Source organism: Pan troglodytes, chromosome 18 (assembly GCF_028858775.2).
Source record: "Pan troglodytes isolate AG18354 chromosome 18, NHGRI_mPanTro3-v2.0_pri, whole genome shotgun sequence".
NCBI classification, from domain to species: Eukaryota; Metazoa; Chordata; class Mammalia; order Primates; family Hominidae; genus Pan; species Pan troglodytes.
In genome coordinates this window covers 12,550,508-12,570,564 of record NC_072416.2, presented here as the reverse complement: position 1 = coordinate 12,570,564, position 20,057 = coordinate 12,550,508, and the positions used below count along the sequence as shown (strand labels likewise).

The 20,057-nt window shown below is 41.1% G+C and overlaps 1 protein-coding gene across 4 annotated transcripts in view; it reads left to right on the top strand.

Moving 5' to 3' along the window:
• The window catches only part of GRIN2A (glutamate ionotropic receptor NMDA type subunit 2A), a 428,905-nt gene that overhangs the window by 238,783 nt on the left and 170,065 nt on the right, over positions 1–20,057 (top strand). For 3 of the 4 annotated variants that reach the window (XM_054668020.2, XM_054668019.1, NM_001034189.1), the window contains 1 exon segment: positions 4,913–5,505. In XM_054668020.2, coding sequence (XP_054523995.1) covers positions 4,913–5,505 — 593 coding nt within the window. 4 annotated transcript variants of the gene reach the window in all.

The window sequence follows — 20,057 nt, the reverse complement described above, 5'->3', positions numbered from 1 at the left end:
TGTCACCCTGGGGACCCAGCAAGCTCTGGAACATTCTGGAACAGGATTGAATGCTCTAGACCTGATTGAATGAGTCCTCAGTTATGATGGTACTGAAACACAGAGTCTAGAGCAGACACCCAGAATCCCACACCCTCCTGCCTCCCTCGCTCTGTGTTTAAAACAGTTTGTTCTGTCTTCCGCAGAGCAGTGAGCATGGGGAGAGAAGTGCTTTTGCTTCAGAACCAAAGTGGGTGTATGAAATCTGTTCCTCTCCCCCAGCTGCACATTCTAAGGAAGCCGAGTGCCAGAGGTGGTCAGAGGCTGATATGTAGAATCCGAAAAATACAGGCTGAGCCATGGCAGGAGGAGGTAAGTGCAGGAGAGGTGGCCTCTACCATCAAGACAGGGAATGGAAAGGATGTTCAGGGGCTTTGGGCTATTTGGCATATTGGACGCCAGGCCCTGGGAGTGTGGCCAGATTCCCCATCATGTCCTGCCAGTTCATAAAATCACCTTAGGAAATCCCAAAGTTAAATGTGAGCCTCTTCATTGCTTTGCTACGCAATTATATTTTGCAAATAGGCCCTTGCTTCTGTCCCTCCAAGGGGTAGATGATGCTTTTGGTCCATGGGGTTGAATTTTAAGATACCAATAGAAATGACAGTGGTACAGGGTAACTGCATGATGCCCAGGAAGGACATTAGGGATGGTTTCTCTCCAAAGCATGGATTCATTGCTGTATGGAAAGGCAGTTTCTTCTTTGCATTATACAGGCTCCTTGGGCTCAGAATGAATGAGCTGGTTTGCATGGGGTGGTGGGGATTTGAAATCAGCATGTCAGTGGACCTGGAGAGGCCAGTTCTTGAAATAGGATGAGGACCCTCTTAGGTTTCTGACGATGTCTGTGTGGTCTGTAGGACCGAGGATGTGGAGACAAGCACCCAAACTGTCAAAGTCAGGCGTGGACAGATGAGTCTCCCACTTCTACCTTTTCATCCCATTCTCACAGCAGACTCATGTGATGGAAGGGTCATTATTCCTGTCTTATAGGTAAATAAACTCAGGCCCAGAAAGATTAAGCACTTTTTCAAAGGCTGGCTAGGTTAGCCACGGTCCCTCAGAGGCAGGACTTGAATTTAGGTTCAATAGACCCTAGAGCTCATGGTATTTCAACTATAAAGCTGGTGCACATAGATGGGTAGGCTAGGGAGTCTGAACTTAACATGGTAGGCCTATGGGAGCTATTGATGACTATAGAGCAGGGCAGTGGCATGGTTAAAGGGGTGCTTTAAGAGTTTCAACCAGGCAGCTCTGAACAGGGTGAGTTGTTGAGATGCTCCAAGTCCAGAGTGTGGATTACCTCTTGCAAAAGATAGCATAATCTCCTGATGTGAAATATTTGCTGAATACTTCATACGTGATGGGCACTACACTGGGTGTTTTGATACAAGAGAATCATTTAATTCCTACAACTTAATGAGGAAGCACCATTATTGGCAACAGCAGAGTGCAGAGGTAAAAACTCGAGACCCTGAGGGCAGGCAAACCTGATTTTCTACCTGTACGAACCTGGAAAAATCACCCTACTTCTGGGTCTTTTTTCGTTTGTAAAATGGGCATACTATTAGTGCCAACTTAATAAGGTGGTTGGGGGTGGCATTAAATGAGATAGCACCTAGAAAGTGAGGAGCAACGTGACTCTCATAGAGTAAGTATTTCTAGCATGTTTACTATGATCATTATTACCATAGCCACACCCATTTTATAGATGAGAAAACTGAGACTTAGAAAGGCTGAGTGTTTTTTTTCCCCCCATCCAAGGCCACATAATGAGGATTGGAGCTGGGTAGTCCAACCCCAGAGGTTCTAGTATTCTCCATTTTCTGCGGAGAGGCTGTGAATGGGGATCAGCATAGTGGGTAATGGGAGAGATTCAGCTTGGGCTGAAGTTTGGCATGACAGGGGGTAGAGACAGCACAAAGCAAGGGTTTTTGGACCTACTCTTTCACAGATGGCCTGTGCCAAGCTGGCTCTGGGCCGATTAACTGCTGTCCCTCCAATTATCTTTCTCCTGAGGAAGTTCACAGTGCAGCCATGCCCTCCTCTCTACATGTGGAGAACCAGATAAGATGCGTGTGCTTACAGCTTTGCTCTGTGCACAGACCTTTTCATGAGTACCCTGGTCATGTCTAGCTCAGAGTACATAGAGCAAGGGTGTTGGAGGATCCCACATTCCATCACCATCTGGCATGTCTGACCTCCACCTCTCCACCAATACCAATCTTCCAAAGGAAGTGTCTCATAGACCCTTTTTATTAGGTTCCAATGGTGCCTTTAGCATGTGTCTTGTTGAGAGCTTTCTGTATTCCTTGTGTACCTAGTGCAAGATGCTGATCCACCACCTTTTGCAGTCAGAAGGTAACTCTGGTGACTGGCTTCCTTTGAGGCATCATTTACATGGGAGCTATCACATTTCTTTTGTAATTTAGAACATTTTTGCCCCATCCCAAGAGGCGTCTCACAGTGTGTGAGGTTGGTGAATATAATTGCCTTTAGACTCTACTTCTGTGTTGTCTTCTGTTGGTGGGGGTTTTTTTATCTTGTTGCCCTATTTTGGCATTAATGAAGTTCTATGGACAACTGCTGAGGTTTATAGGTCTTCTATATTCTCCTCTTTATCAATAAAGGACACATTGAGATATAGGTTGGGTATTGGATGGTTGGGTAGTTCCTCAGGGTAGGAAGGCGTAGGTGATGATCTTGAAGGTTTGGTTTTGTTTTGTTTTGGACACAATATTCAGAATCCACACAAAATACAATCTCAGATACTGAATTCCCATTCTTTCCATTTCTGGTCTTAACGAAGGACATTCCTTTAGGCTTCATTCACATCTTCATTCCCTTGTCATCCACTTATGGGTGTGCCAAGACTTCTGCCAGTTTCTGGGGTCATAAAGATGAAAACAACAAAAATCTCTGCCCTTGAGGAGCTCACAGTCTTGTTGAGATGTGATTTAAAATGGTTAATCAATTCAAGAATATTAGATTTCTGCAAAAGCTACTGTAGGGAAAACAATAATTATCCAAAGTCTTTAAATCTATTACCCACTTTAATTAATTTAATTAGGTAAAATTCATGGAACTACAATGTTGGAAGGGGCCCAGAAGACATTTATTCTTGTTTCTTCTCTGTCTTCAGGCCACGCTTCACTCAAATTATCCCCCAAACCCATGCATTTCAGAAAAGAGCAGTATTTCGAAGAACTATAGCTTTTGGCCCATTCTGATAGAACTTTTAGTGAGCACCCACAGGGAAAGTGATGTAAACTTGTTGAAGGAATTGACATGCACAGCTACAAAGTATTGTTCTGAAAAACATGAATGGAACATCCACCTTTCACACACACACACACACTCTCTCTCTCTCTCTCTCTCTTTCTGTCTCTCTCTCTCTCTCTCTCTCAGTGGAATCCCCATAAGTTATCCTGTTGAGGTTGTGTTCAATACTCATGGTAAATACAGAACGCAAAATAAAAACATGGCTGTAATATGATGTGGACCTTTTGATAATTCTTTCAGTTCCCTGAAAGAAATACATCTCAGCACTTCTCAAATCCTGTTTTGCTCTAACAAAGAGGCATACCTTCTGTTTAGTTGGCATTTTTGCACCATGTCCACAAGTCAACAACGTGGTTTAAGCATCTGTTCCATACAGATCTTCAGTGATCCCAGGAAGACTGTGATTGAGTGTCAGAAAGGGGGCAGGATGCAGAGTCATGGCACTGAGGTACAGATGTCTACTTGCTCTGTGACTGTTTTGAGCCTCATTTTCCCTGCCAGCAATACCAACTTTGTAGGATCATTATGGGGATTTGATGAGTTAGGGGGTATGAAGGCAGTTTGTATATTGTACCACTGTATGCATCAGCTGCCTTTTCTAAATGGAAATTTGTTCTCACAATCGTAGATGGGTGGAGATGTTAGGGCTAATAGAGGCCCTTTAACCTGACATAAGTTACCATGCCACTTTCTAGGGTGAGAGCATTCAGTGACTCTCCCTTATGCTCTGAATAGGCCCTATGTGCTTGGATTTCTGCCAAGCTCTTCAACATCGTATCGTCCGCCTCCTTTCGGCGCCATGATGCGTTCATCTACAGCTTCTGAGATAGTCGCAGTGCATCCTCGGGATTCCTCTGACTGTAACATCCATGCACTTCTCCTCTTCCTCACCTGGATTCTCCTTCAGCACTTCATATACCTCTTTTAGCTCTTAGTTTGTAGAAGTTGTCTTCCACTTAATTCTTATTAAGAACACTTAATAAGGTGTTCGATAAATATTTGTTGATTGAAAAGGTAGATGTCCACATGGTATTTATGATACTCTGTATTATGTGGGAGCCGTATGTTCAAGTGGCAGAAATCCTACTCAAACTCCTTAAATGAACATAGAAACTCACTGGCTTGTATAACAAAGGGGTCCAGGAGAAATGGCTTCATACTTGGCAGACTCTATGGGGCTCCAAATATATCGTTAGAAAACTGTCTTTGCTGATGCTGTTTTATTTCCGTGGCTTGATTTTCCGGTCATGAGCTGGGGTGGGGGTCAGATAGAGTTTGTTCTGTTAGAACCATATAGACTCAAAGGAGGAAGGGGCAGGACGAACTAGAGGAAAATGAGAAGAATAGATGATAAGCAAGCAATAATTACAGACATCCTTCCAGGACCTGGCTATGAGCTCCTGAGTACAGGGGCTTCTCTCTTCTCTGTATTTGCAGGATCTTTTCTGGAGTCTGGGATATAGTAGATGCTCAGGAATGTCTGCAAATGATTGATGTGTGATTTACTTTCCTTACTTCTAGGATGCAGTTTGTGCTTCTATATAAACAACCTCCTGCCTCATCCTCTGTTTTACTTTCTTTTCACTGGCAGGATCCGACGTCTACCTTCTTCCAGTTTGGAGCGTCCATCCAGCAGCAAGCCACGGTCATGCTGAAGATCATGCAGGATTATGACTGGCATGTCTTCTCCCTGGTGACCACCATCTTCCCTGGCTACAGGGAATTCATCAGCTTCGTCAAGACCACAGTGGACAACAGCTTTGTGGGCTGGGACATGCAGAATGTGATCACACTGGACACTTCCTTTGAGGATGCAAAGACACAAGTCCAGTTGAAGAAGATCCACTCTTCTGTCATCTTGCTCTACTGTTCCAAAGACGAGGCTGTTCTCATTCTGAGTGAGGCCCGCTCCCTTGGTCTCACCGGGTATGATTTCTTCTGGATTGTCCCCAGCTTGGTCTCTGGGAACACGGAGCTCATCCCAAAAGAGTTTCCATCGGGACTCATTTCTGTCTCCTACGATGACTGGGACTACAGCCTGGAGGCGAGAGTGAGGGACGGCATTGGCATCCTAACCACCGCTGCATCTTCTATGCTGGAGAAGTTCTCCTACATCCCCGAGGCCAAGGCCAGCTGCTACGGGCAGATGGAGAGGCCAGAGGTCCCGATGCACACCTTGCACCCGTAAGAAAGGGCTTGTTGTCTCCCAAAGTGGGATCAGAGTTTTGCTGTTGTCATTGTTTGCTTGCTTACATACTCATTGTTGGAAATATGCACTGAAAATGCAGAATGTTATGTGTTTACTTACGGGACTTTTATTTTGCTCTCCTCTCTCTTTCTTTCATCTCCTTTGTAAGAAAAGTCACATCAGACTTTGTTTCCTGCAACTTACCTTCTTTTTCTACTCAACAATATATCTTGGAAACCTACACCTGGGATTGATCGATCTGTCTGTCTGTCTATGGCTGTATCTCAAGTGTATCTATATTTTTTGTAACTCATAAAGATTTGAACCCAGATAAGTCTAACCTCATAGCCCTCATCACATTCTTCAATATGATATCGTGGTATCATGATTTAGTTATCCAGTCTGCATAATGGTAGGAATTTAGGAGTTAATTTTCTTTTATTTAAAAAAAATTTTGTGGGTACATAGTAGGTATATATATTTATGGGGTACATGAGATGTTTTGACACAGGCGTGCAGTGTGAAATAAGCACGTCATGGAGAATGGGGTATCCATCCCCTAAGCATTTATTCTTTCAGTTACAAACAATTCGATTATATTCTTTATGTTAAAATACGCAAGTCATTTATTATTGACTATAGTCACCCTATTATGCTGTCATATAGTAGGTCTTATTCATTCTTTCTATGTTTTTTTTACCCTATTGATCATCCCCACCTCCCGCCCCAACCCCCAATACAAAAATGTGTTTATTTATGGGATAAGTGAAGTATTTTGGTACAGGCATACAATGTTTGATAATCACATCAGGGTAAATGGGGTTTTCATCACCTCAAGAATTCATCATTTGTCTTATAAACATTTAATTTAGGGATTTTGTCAGATTATTTTCCTATTAGAAGCTAAACAGCTGTGATAATCTTTATACATGCCTAAGCACATGTGCAAGTGTTTTTTCTAGGGTTGATTCTAAGATATAGGATTTTTGGGTCCTAATTCATGTGCATTTTTAAGTGGAACCATCTATTGCCAGATTGTCCTGCAAAATAACAACACCAATTTATAGTCACCCCAACAGTTTGTGAAACCACCCAGTTTCCCACATCCTCACCAACGTGTTACGCTTTGGGGAAACTTCCCACACTAGTGCTCCTGGTCTCTGTTTGATTTTGCATTTGATTTTTTCCCTTCTTATATTCTAAGTATTTTTGTAGGCCATTGGAAATCTTGGCAAACATTACTCACAGAACTGCATTATATTCCATTATGTGAATGTATCATAATTTATTTAACTACTCCCATCTTGGCAAACATTTAAGTTAAATTTTAGGTTTCTGAGAAGTGTCATTGTTCCTTGTGGCCCATCATTATGGTTCAGCTGTTGAGATTTAGAATGATCACTCCTATCCCCATTTTGCATGGTTTTGCCTGATGTTCACTGATTTAATCCACGCTTTATTCCTCAGATAATGAGCAGTGTAGAACTGTGATTAAGGGCCTCAACTCTGGAGTTAGACTTGTCTGGGTTCAAAGCTTGTCTCGTCCACTTTCTATATGACTTGCACGTCATTTTACTTTTCTGGGCCTCAGGTGTTTATTGCAAAGTGATGATAATAGCACCTAATTTCTAGGCAGCGGTTCTCAAGCCTCAGCAGGCATCAGAATCTCTGGGAGGACTTGTTAAGACACAAATCACTGGGCCTCAATCTCAGAGTTTCTAATGTAATAGAAAATATGGGGTGAGCCCAGAGAATTTGCAATTTCTTTCAAGTTTTTGGGTGATGTTGATGTTCTTGGTCTAGGGGCTGTGCTTTGAGGACCAATGTTCTAGAGAGTGTCATATTCATTGAGTTGCTGCATGAAAAGTACTGTTTAGCACAGTATTTACCACATAGTAATATTAAATAACTTCCAGAGTGATCAGTGAAGTTTTTGGTCATCAGAAATTACAGTCAGCAGGCTGGGCGTGGTAGCTCATGCCTGTAATCCTAGCACTTTGGGAGGCCGAGGTGGGTGGATCGCTGGAGGCCAGGAGTTTGAGACCAGCCTGGTCAACATGGTGAAACCCTGTCTATACTAAAAATACAAATGTTAGCCAGATGTGGTAGAGCATGCCTGTGATCCCAGCTACTCATGAGGCTGAGGCAGGAGAATCATTTGAACCCAAGAGGGAGAGGCAGAGGTTGCAGTGAGCTGAGATCGCACCACTGCACTTCAGCCTGGGTGACAGAGTGAGATTCCATCTCAAAAAAATAATAATAATAAAAGGGAAATACAGTCAACAAACCATGTTGGTTTATTACCAGCAGGGTACTATGTTACTCTGAAATATTTCTGGAAGGCTTTAGGACTTTGAATCTGCTACAGTTCAGAGGTTATCTCTGAACTGGGGCTGGAGGAGTGTGTGTGTGTGTGTGTGTGTGTGTGTGTGTGTGTGTGTGTGATGAAGTAGACAGAATATACTTCTTAAAATTAACATAAATCTGAAAAATGAACCTTGAATTAAGAAATCATGCTCCTTTGACATTTCTCCATCCTCTGTCCTTTTACTCTCTTTAGTAATCCTGTTTCTACACTGCCACTTTCAGCATTTTAAATAATTGTCCAGATATCAGGAAGGAACTCAGATAAATCAGCGTGAGACATGGGAGTCTCTTACAGAGGCAGGATTGCTGCCAGCCCAAAGACACAAAGGAGGCTAATGAATTCTCACTTCCATCATAATATGTGCCCTGCAGCTGGAATATTCAGAAACATATAATTTTGATGGAAACATAACTCAATTTTAGGGCAATTTAAATATAACATATACAGGAAAAGGAATTCTAGAAGGATAATTGGCAAGACATTTAGATCCCTTTCCAGTGACCACCCTGGATTCTATTCTTTTTTAAAAAAATTCTGCTGCTGTGAAATGCTGTTGCGCAATTTCCCAAAGTTACGCCTTTAAACACAGTAATTTTGTAAATGGTATTTCAGCCCCAGAGAAGCAATGCATCAAGCGTGGTAAGTCGCCATCCACTGCTTGGTGTTTAATGAAACATCTCTCCATCCATGCAGGGCTGGTGGTGTCCACCCAGTGTGTAAGTTTGGATAAGGCACAAGCAGGCAGTCTCTCCTTCCCACAATCTCCCACGGTCCCTGACGCCCACCCCAGGGAATAGTGGAAACCTGCCAGGCTGCCCTTGACAGGGAGCTAGAGAAAGGCCAAAGAAAGCATTTAAAAACAAAAAAACAAAAAGCATTATATCTCCATTAATTTTTTTTTTTTTTTTTTGAGACAGAGTCTCGCTCTGTCTCCCAGACTGGAGTGCAGTGGCACGGTCTCGGCTCACTACAACCTCTGCCTCCTGGATTAAGCAATTCTCCCGCCCCACCCTCCTAAGTAACTGGGACTACAGGTGCGCACTACCACATTTGGCTAATTTTTGTATTTTTAGTAGAGACGAGGTTTCACCATGTTGTCTAGGCTGGTCTCAAACTGGTGACCTCAGGTGATCCACCCGCCTTGGCCTCCCAAAGTGCTAGGATTACAGGCATGAGCCACCACACCTGGTCAAGGCACTATATTCTATCCTCTGTCTATCATTGCTTCCAACCAACAGACTCTGTGCTAGCCCCTGGGATACATAGATGAATTAAGATATAACTTCTCTCCTCAAACACCATACAGTCTGATCAAGGTGGGGGAAATTTATCTAAAGACAAACTTAGGTAATAAGAATTCTTTTTTTAATATTGAAAAAAGAATAGTACAGAAAACAACAGAATCTGATAAAATACTCAACCCGATATTCATCATAGGGAACAAAGCTAAACCTGCCAAAGGTTAATGTTTGTTTCAACATTTTAAAAGCAATAAAACATTAATGATAATGTAGAAGTTCTGATTCTATCTGTTTCCCTGTCCCAGTTTTCTCCTGTTCTCTCCATAGAAGGGAAAACATGATAATCAATTTGGTTTACATCCAAATCCATGTACATGTTTTCGTACTTTCAATACACATACATGTGCAACCGTATTCCCAATGCATACTTCTGTCTAACGTACAAAAATGGTGTCTAATGTGTTAGAACTTCCTTTACCTCAACCTTATGTTTTCAAAATCCCTCTATGAAGATAATTCAGTTGCATTTATTTTATTGATGATATTCTGTTGTATAAGTGTTCCATCTTTACACTTATATAATTCCTCTTTGATGGACATTTAGGTTTTTTTATAGTAAGATATTTTTCAGTCTGGATAGCTGAAAGCAGAGAACAGACCTATCTGTAGCCTGTGTTAGATCTACCAGCTTGTTCAATAGAAGCCCAGGACTCTGGAGTTAGGAGTTCTTCACTTCAAGCTTAAAAATTACATTTGCAGCTGGATTAAGGTCTTACTCTGCAAAGCATCTGATAAACAAATAGCTCTCACTATTCCTCCTATGTAGCAGGGAGGTTGCAAATAGCTCCAGAAGAAGTTCAGATGAGGTCATACCTGATATCTTCGTGGTGAGTTACTGAGGGGATCTGGGATCCAGCTTTGACTGGTTGAGAACAAAGTCGTGGGGCCAGCTAGACATGCCACTTGGTGGTCCTCATGGACTTTATTTATAATCTCAGGCAAAGAGCTGGTGCAGTTAGGATATTGTAACATTGATTTATTGCTCATGGGCTGGGCGTGGTACCAGGGGCTGCTTGCAAGGGAAGGTATGTTCATGACCTTACACCCAACCGTTTCTGTACATAGAGTTTCAGGCAAAAAAAAGTACAGGAAAGGGGGACATTTTCTTCATGTTTAATATTCCTGATTTTACAGAAGACACTTTGAAAAGAGCAGTCAGCATTTTCCGAAGTTCAAAAATAGCTCAGCCATGTTATATAACCTCCTTGCTACTGCACAGTTATTAAACATCTGTTCCTTCACCAAGCACAGACCATGTCACTGTTAACTCCCAAAATTGTGAAGGTAAACCATGACCTGTTTGGCTGGTGGAATCCCGGCTGTTGTGTCTGGTTCCATCACAAGAATCTGTCCAGTTCATGAGTGGCCAGGGCCCCCTGGGAGGCAGTGGCATCACGGTTAAGAGCATGGGCACTGGGACCAGGTTGCATGGGTTCGAACCTGATCTGTAGTTTTTTAGACTTCGGACTTTGGGTGAGTCACTGAACTCCACGTCTGCTCCCTCAGGTGTCATATGGGGACAAGAAAAGCATTTGCATCTTAGACCAGTGTGTGGCATATGGAAAAGCAATCTGTAAATGGTTACTACTGTGGATGAAATTTGTAGATCTAAAGTTATTAGGCCGGGCGTGGTGGCTCATACTTGTAATCCCAGCACTTTGGGAGGCTGAGGCAGGCAGATCACTTGAGGTCAGGAGTTCGACCAGCCTGGCCAACACATGGTAAAACCCTATCTCTACTAAAAAAAAAAAAATACAAACTTTAGCTGGGTGTGGTGGTGCACGCCTGTAGTCCCAGGTACTTGGGAAGCTGAGGCAGGAGAATCACTTGAACCTGGGAGGTGGAGGTTGCAGTGAGCTGAGATCACGTCACTGCATTCCAGCCTGGGCGACAGAGCAAGACCCAGTCTCTCAAAAAAAATAAAATAAAATAAAAATGAAATAAAGTTATGAGTGAAGTAAGTGTCTCTTCATGCCATAGCCCATGATATTACCATTTGTTCATTCAAAAAATGTCTTTGGTGTCTTACCTAAGCTAAGCACCAATTATTCATAGTTGGAGAGACACAAAAAGGCCATCATGTGATTATCAGGCGGGGCAGGGCTGTCATTCATCTATTGTTTGCTCTGAGGTTTGGGGGCTAGTGGAATATTCCATAGTAGAGGCCCAGCCTCCCAAGTTGGAGGTATAGGAGAAAGAAAAATGTCCTTATGCTAAAGCACAGCACCTAACAAGAGGAGTAGGATCTGGGTGACTCAATGCTCTGTGATTATTTTCCAAGCTGCTTTTTGGTAGCTTTTATTTATTTCTTCTGGTGCTTAAAGCTCTAGCCACTAATGCCTATTTGGGGCTTGGTTCAAGCATATAGACCCAGGTGAAATTCATATCACATTTTAGCCTGTGGTTTTATGAAATGCAAAGCATTAAGTTTGTGCTGTGAGTGCTGTGTGTTTGTGAATGTCTACAGGTGTTTTTGCACACATATATGTACATGGGTATGTATATACACACATGTGCACACGTGTACCTGCATTTTTGTGTGCGTGTGTGTGTGTCTTTCTCTCTGCATGCATATATGTGTTTCTTATTCCACAGCGGAGGGGACACATTTTATACTTACTGAAGAGGAGGTCATAGAAGGGAGAGGGTGGATGTTTTTCAGACCAAAACCCTCTTACCAAAGGATTACCTAGGGAGAAATATGGCCATTGGGAAGAGGGCAGTGTGGCATCAAGAAAACTTCATGGGCTAGGTAGTATGACAGACTTGACTATGAATTTACCACATATTTACCAAGTATAAGTTATTAACAACTGTGAATAAAGAGTTTTCCTAAAGAGGGTGTGTGTGTAAGATAGACATCTCTTCTTCTTGTAACATCTTAAAGTATATACATTTAGCATGGTGCCAGGCATGGAGAAGGCATTTTACAAATAACTATCAGGTCATTATTATAATTTTATTTTTCTTATTATTGTGGTCATCATCATCATTATTATAACTTTATACTTGTTACACTGCAAGCTCTGAATAAGCTAGGAAAGCAAGCAATGGAAGTGCATTTCAGTTCTATTCTTTAATTACTGAATTACAACGGTATGTTCTGTGGTTCCCATTTTAGTTAGGGAAGTAGGACATGGAGAAGTTACTGCACTGGAAATCAAGTAGAAGAGCTCAAGTAGATCTATAGCACAAATGAGGGGGCAAAAAAAGTCTTATCCCAGGAGAGTTATGAATTAGTATTGAAGGGAAGTTATTTGGCCTTCATTGATGACACCTGGCATGACCATTTATGTGTTTTGGATTGACTTCTTGAGTTATGAAGTCAGGCTTCAGCTTTAAAAACCAACAACATTGTAAATTATTACCCCTGCAGAAAGGGAAATAGAAGGAAGATATATATGTGAGAAAGAGTTTTATTCATGTCTAAGTTACATTGATACTACTTTAAATCTTCATTTCTAAAATAACATAGGAAAAATTCTTGGTTTAATGACCCATTAAGAGACTGTGCTAAACCTGGTTGTTGACATATTTTTATTTAGTAATCAGAATGATCACTGTTAGTTTTTTGTAATGCCAATAGAAATGCCTGCTCAGTTAATTCTCTGAGCTTGACCAGAGTTAAAACTTCCCTAGGTGAATGTGATTAACTCTTTGCAAATATTTATCTGGGGGATCACCATATGCTCAACAAACACTTCTCGCAGTGAAATCAGGCACCTCAGAGGCCAAGCTGTCCTGTGGGCCTTTGCTGTACATCTGATTGGGACTCTGAACTCAGAAGTGGGAAAAACAGCTGAGTCTCAAAGTAAATCAGCAAGAGATACAAGGTGAGAGAATCCAGAGGAACACAAATCATTTTTCCCAAAGCTATGTGACTTTGTGGAATGTAGACTTAGACAGTGCTGTGTTCAAACCCTCTTATTATCTGGGTTATTCTGGGAGACTTCCTTAACTTCTTTGAGCCTCCATTTCCTTGATTGTAAACAGAGAAAATTCCAAGAATAGGAAGGATGATACCACTTAAATGCAGGTATTGTGCTTAGTCAAGCATCTAGGATATAGTTGGCACTCTACAGGTGTTAATTCTCCTCCTCTCCTGGACTAGAGGCACAGCTTGATCTAGTCCTGATGGACCCATGAGAGTGGGCTGAGCTTGCTGGGTGTTCAGCCTGAGCACTAAGTCAACAGCCTCTCTTCAGCATCATCTCTGTTAGTGGCATCTCTCCTGGAACACAGCCCTCCCTTTTATGGCTGGAAGTCAAAAGAACCGTATGCCAGCCCTGCAATGCAAGTCAATCATTTCCAATTGGCACCCAATGAATAGCTCGACAAATGGTAGAAACCTGATGCTGGCAGCTTGGGAGGACCAGAAGTTGGCCGTGCCTTTACCTTGAGGGAAAGGTGGTTTGGGTTGTTTTGGGGTCACACATAAAGCACAAATATTGCTCACATTTGCCTTAGGCCAGATGTAAGTCTTAGGATTTTGGAACCAGAATGCCGAACAAAAAGGCACATTGATCTGTTTCCTCCAGGGATGAATACTAGAGAAGTTTTCATTTTGAAATTTAGTAATTTGGTGACATGTGCTAATTATTTGTTGCCACTCTCTTTTGTGAAAAAACAAAGCAAATTAAGCCCCATCTCTATTACTCTGATGCCTGCTAACAGAGTGTATACTGGGGCTGGGAGGCTTTAATGTGTAGAAACATAGGCTGGTTGGGAGATCATAGCACAGGTCTAGGAAAGAGGAAGTGGTGACTTGCATTACAGTAATAGCTGTGGATTCAGAGAGAAATGGGCAGGCTTAATGCATATTTGGGCTATAAAATTGACAAGACTTGACAGATGAATATGAGGTGTTAAAAGAGCTATAATAATAATTTTCCTCTTGTATAGCTGAGTAGATGGTGGTGTCTTTTACTAAACAGAAGAAATGAGGAAAGAAATGTTGGGGAACAGAGAGTCAGGGACATCCAATTTTAGACATGTTAAATTAGACATACTTTTGAGATATCCAAGTGGAAATCTCAGTAGGCAATCAGAGAGAAGAGTCTGAGTACAAACTGAAAATGCAATACACAGGATTTGAGCTTATTGATGGCAGTCAAAGCCCTACGACTGGGCAAGGTCTTGCAGGGGAGAATGATGACTCAGGAGGGCCTGGGTTTAAACCATGAGGAACTTTAATATTAATTGGTAAATAATCCTCCAAGGGGAAGGAGAATGTTGGAGAGAAAGAGTTAGGCTGTAAATTCCAGGTGCTCTTCCCACATGGAGACTCTGTTCCCAATGTTGATTTTGTTTTGATGCCTGGTGGGCGTCTGCACAGTGTTTGCTCCATGATAGACATCGTAGTAGGCCTTCCAAAAATGTGTAATCTATGGCTATGGTGAATATATCTGGGTTTGGTGCATCCTTGCAGAGTTAATCCTACCAGCAGTTTTATTTAATCAGTACATTGAGAAAGTAAAAAATGTGTATATATATATATATATATATATATATTTTTTTTTACTTTCTCAATGTGCTGATTAATATATAATATAAATATATATGTATATATATATAGATGGAGTCTCACTCTGTCACCCAGGCTGGAGTACAGTGATGCAATCTTGGCTCACTGCAACCTCTGCCTCCCGGGTTCAAGCGATTCTCCCACCTCAGCCTCCTGAGTAGCTGGGATTACAGCCACCCACCACCACACCTGGCTAATTTTTGTATTTTTGCAGAGACAGGGTTTCACCATGTTGGCCAGGCTGGTCTTGATCTCCTGACCTCAGATGATCCACCCGCCTCAGCCTCCCAGAGTGCTGGGATTACAGGAGTGAGCCACCGCACCCAGCCAAAAGTAAAATTGATTACACAATGAATTGCCTGGCAAATCATCCCAGCAGTGAACCCTTTGAGTTGTAAGAAACTAATATTATACTGAGCTTGAGACATGACTCAGATGGCAAGTCAAGTTTTGGCTCTGGAGAGATAAGAAGGTAATGGAACTTTAGATCTGGACAGATGAGGAGGTGATGGGGCTTTGAGTCTGGACAGATGAGGAGGTGATGGAACTTTAGGTCTGGACAAATGAGGAGATGATGGAGCTTTGAGTCTGGACAGATGAGAAGGTGATGGAGCTTTAGGTCTGGAGAAATGAGGAGGTGATGGAGCTTTGAGTCTGGACAGATGAGAAGTTAATGGAACTTTAGGTCTGGACAAATGAGGAGGTGATGGAGCTTTGAGTCTGGACAGATGAGAAGTTAATGGAACTTTAGGTCTGGACAGATGAGGAGGTGATGGAGCTTTGAGTCTGGACAGATGAGGAGGTGATAGAGCTTTGGTCTGGACAGATGAGTAAGTGACGAGTGATGGAACTTTGGATCTGGAGAGATGAGGCGATGGAGCTTTTGGGGTCTGGAGAGATAAGGGAGTGATAGTTCAGGCAGGGGGAAAACCTCTGTTTTTGTTTCATTCTGGACACGATTTGGGCAACATCTGATATTGTACAAAAAGACAAAGTTAAAAATCCTTTCTACCAAAAGGGAGAAGCATGCAGCAAAGTATAAAGGGGCAGGTGCTCACGACCGATTAACTTATGAGCTATCGTTGGTTTGCTTTCCTGAAAGAGTATCTGTCTATGCACCTCTATCTATATATAGGCCAAAAGCTCTCCTGATCATCCCTTCCAGGTGGGAGCAAGAGAGGCAGAACGGGCCTCTCCACCTGTTCTCTGCCTTTGTCTCCTTGCTTCTTTGCTTCTCTCACCTCTTGCTTCCATGTGGATGCTGCCTGCCTGCAGGTGTGAATGAGCCCCCGTCCAGGTTCCTGGTGCCTCAAATCCTGGCATGAATCTCAGGGATGGAGGAGTCACGGTCCAGCGTGATGGTGCTAGCTGTGTTCTGCGTGGGCATGGGAGGCCAGCCACATTTCTACATGGGCCTCAAAGTTGGGTAAATGAACTGGCAGATCTGCTGGTGTCTGGTGTACCGTTGTCCAAATCCCCACAGTCAGCTTCCTGAGGATCTGCTTCATTTGGTTAAGTCTTGGCCAAACACAAAGAATAAATCCACACTGCCCAGTTTTCCATGTGATAGAAAATAGCTCTCCTGAGAAATGTGCTCATTTCCTTTTCATTTCCATCACTATTAATAAGAGGAAGTTTAAAAAATTTAATTTAATTAACGCATCATTATGTATGTGAGGGTGAGTGGGGAAACTTCAAGTTTCATAGGTTACATTATCTAAGCATATATATTTTTAAACGTGAAAGTACTCTAAGGGTAAGACCTACCATGTATTGACTTCCTCCTATGTGTCAATCTGTTTAAATATATTATCTTTCATCCTTAGATGTGAGTTAGGATGTTTTTACTGCAGGTAGCAGTCAAGTTAACTCAAAGTTATGTGATTGAATTAGTTCCCGTAACAAAAATTCCAGAAGAAGTTTGGACTTCAGGTGCAATATAACCAAGCTTCTAGTTCTTTTCTCTATGATCTCTTGACTCTGCTTTTTGGGCAGTGTGATTTTTTTTCTCTAACTGACTTCCTCGTTACCTCAAGTTTGCTGGTAGCAACACCTGGGAAGACTTCTTTGTGGCCAAATTAGGTCATGTACCCATCTTTGGCCAATAATGGTGATTTTGAAAAATGCCAGGTACTGACTGGCTTAACTCCAAACTCCTGACCCAGTCACAGAGAAGGCAAATAGGTTAAATCAAACCAGACCTACTCCTGGAGCTGGGAATGGGGTAAACTTCCCTTGAGTTCCATAGATTCTTACAGGAGGCATGAAGTCTCAATAAAATTTGAGTTCTGTTAACAGTGAGAAAGAGGTAAATGAATGCTAGAGTACCAGCAGGTCAATTATAAATCATGATTCATATTACAGATAAGTAAACAGGACTAGAGAAGTTATAGAACTTGAAAAGAGCCACACAGGTAATGTAAAATGGAGCCAGAAGTTAAATCCAGTTTCCTTTGGTTCCAAACCCCACGTTACGACTTTCAGAGGCTGCAAATTGACCTGTGTTGTGTGCATGTTTTTTTTTTTTTAAACTTAGAGTGTTTTTCCTGTTTCCAAAAGTAAAGTCCCCGTGTTTAAACACTATCATCAGATTTCACAAAAATTATATTTTTTGTTTACCATGAAAAAGATGGAGTTAGTGATAATAATCCCATATCCTGACCTGCTAATGATCAACTGGAAGCTGGAAGTGACTGTCATCTCTGCTCAGTACACCTCAGTCCCCACCTGGGTTGGTTTATTTATCCATGTTACCTCCAGGGCTTTTTAAAGTATTTTATCCCAGGTTGTCTTGTACTCATTTTTATTATTTTTATCATAATCATCATTATGTGTATTTATTTCCAAAACAAGAACTTCATGATTATTAAGATTGGCAGATGTTAGAATAAGCAATAACAGGGAGTTTTGATAGCTCACCTCCAGAGATCTTCATACCTGAGTTAGTACAACTGGAAGTGTGTACAACATAGGTCTCTCTTATCCTATATGCTTACAGCATTACTGGTCAAACATTCTTACTTAAAGCTGCAGGTGAAATCATATAAAGCACTGCTGGGATATGATTTTCCATGACTAGAGGCTTCCCAAGATTGGAGAGGTGCCTCTAATCTTTTGCCCACATTTTCTCAAAACAAAGTAAAATGAACTTGGCTTTCAAAATTACAGCTGGGTGTGTCTGGTACATAGTCATCTGCGACTAAGTGATCATTTCATGTAGCTGTAGATCATAAACCTCCTTCTTGGTTCAACTTACAGGTGAGAATTTGAGTTGTTTGTGCCTAGAGTGCCTTACCCAAAGGCAAAAACTTCCTGAATTACCCAAGGAGAGTTCCCCTTGACAGACTGAATTAATTTGTAGATGTTATTTTAAGGTTGGAAGAAAATATTTGCTCTGGTGGGGTGTGCAGTGGCATTATGACATTTGTCAAGTGAATGGCAAATGATGGAGCCGGATGGAACCCGTATTACTTGCTTAAGAAATTGTGCTGAAAATTTCCAATGCGTCATTTAACGTAGTAAAGTATTTGGTTCCAATCTGCTTTCTTTTTCTTAGTCATACTGGGGGTTTCAATATTTGCTTTAAAAATAAATTTGGGGTTTGTAAATTCTAACTACTTGGAGATATGTTTGAGAGATTTAATGGTCTTATTTACCTTCAATGAATTCCATTCTATTGACTTCTACTTCAGACCAAGATGGACTGTAATATCCCCTACAGACTGAAACAACCAAAATGGACAAAAAATTTGAAGTGATTATTTTTAAGACCCTGAATATTGGGGAAAAGAAGATAGAAACTAAAATAAGTGAGTTTACCACATTTTATTTATGGCTCCACTCACCACCTTGAGAGAGTTTCCAGGCTGCAACTTAAGGATAGGGGATTCAAGTCTGGCAGACTCCCTGAATGGCAGAGACAAAGTTGAATCTAGGAAACAAAAGCAGCTGGATTTCATAGGAGACAGTACCTGAGAAAAGTGATCCGCGTAAATGGAGATCTGCCTAAGGCCCACCTTAGTGTTGAGCTGAATACTGCTCAACATAAGGGTGAGGACACTACCTAAAGCCAAAGAAAGAAGGCTCCCAACGATTGAAAATAACAGAGCCCAGGACTCACATGGAGTGAGGGTTAGCCGCTAGTCAGACTAGAAAACCCAGTTATTCATGGGCACTGAGTTGAGTACACAGAAGGGGGTTGTCTCAATAATGGAGAAATAATTAGCTGTAGACTATGAATTGCTCTCACTCTGCCTAACAAATATCAAAAGCAAAATTTGAAAAGATCAAACTGTTTCCAAGTAACTTAGTCACTCTAGAACAGAGCTCAGTGATATTTATAGTAATACAAAAATATCAGCACAAAAAAAGTTAAAATTTATAATTTCTTCCATCCAATCAAAAGTTACCAGGCATGCAAAGCAGCAGGGAAATATAATCCATAATGAAAAAATATCATGTAACAACTTACCCAGATTTAAATGAATGTTGGAATTGGCAGATGGGGCTATTACTATAGAGAGTAACTCTAACTCTCAACTTCATAGGTTCAAAAATTCAAGTGGAGACATAGAGAATGTTTTTTAAAGAACCATATCAAACTACTAGATATAAAATCTACAATGCATGAGATAAAAACTACACTGGATGGATTAATGGCAGGTTTGACATTGAAGAAGAAAAAATTAGTGAACTTGAAAACAAAGTAATTTCCCCAAATGAAACTCATAGAGAAAACACAATTTGAACTATGAATTGAGCACAATTGAGGATTTTAATGTGTGTTTAATTTGAATCCCTGAAGTAAAAGGGGGCAGGAAGAATTTTTGAAAAATAATGGAATGAAAACTTTTCAAATTTAATGAAAACTATAAACCCTCAGTTCAAAAAACTTAAATCCTGAGAATGAGAAATATGAAGACATAGCATAATCAAATTTCTCAAAATCAGTTTTAAAGATATATCAGCTAAAAAGATATACCACAGTTGAAAGCTGTCAGAGTGAAAAAAGATGTCAGCCGACTTCTCGTCAGAAACAATACAGGTTAGAAAAGAATGCAGAAAAATATTTTGTACTGAAAGAAAACAATGTAAACTTAGAATTCTTTGCACAGTAATAGTATCTTTCCACAGTGAAAATGAAATACTTTTTAGAATAGAATAACTGAAAGAATTAGCAGCAGATCTGCATTACAAAAAATATTAAATGAAGTTCTTCAGGGAGAAAGAAAGTAATACCAAACAGAATATGGATCATCACAAGAGAATGAAAAGCAATTAAACAAAAACTAGATTGTTAAACGCATGAGGTTTTGTTTTTTTTTTTTTTTTTTTGAGACCAAGTCTCACTCTGCT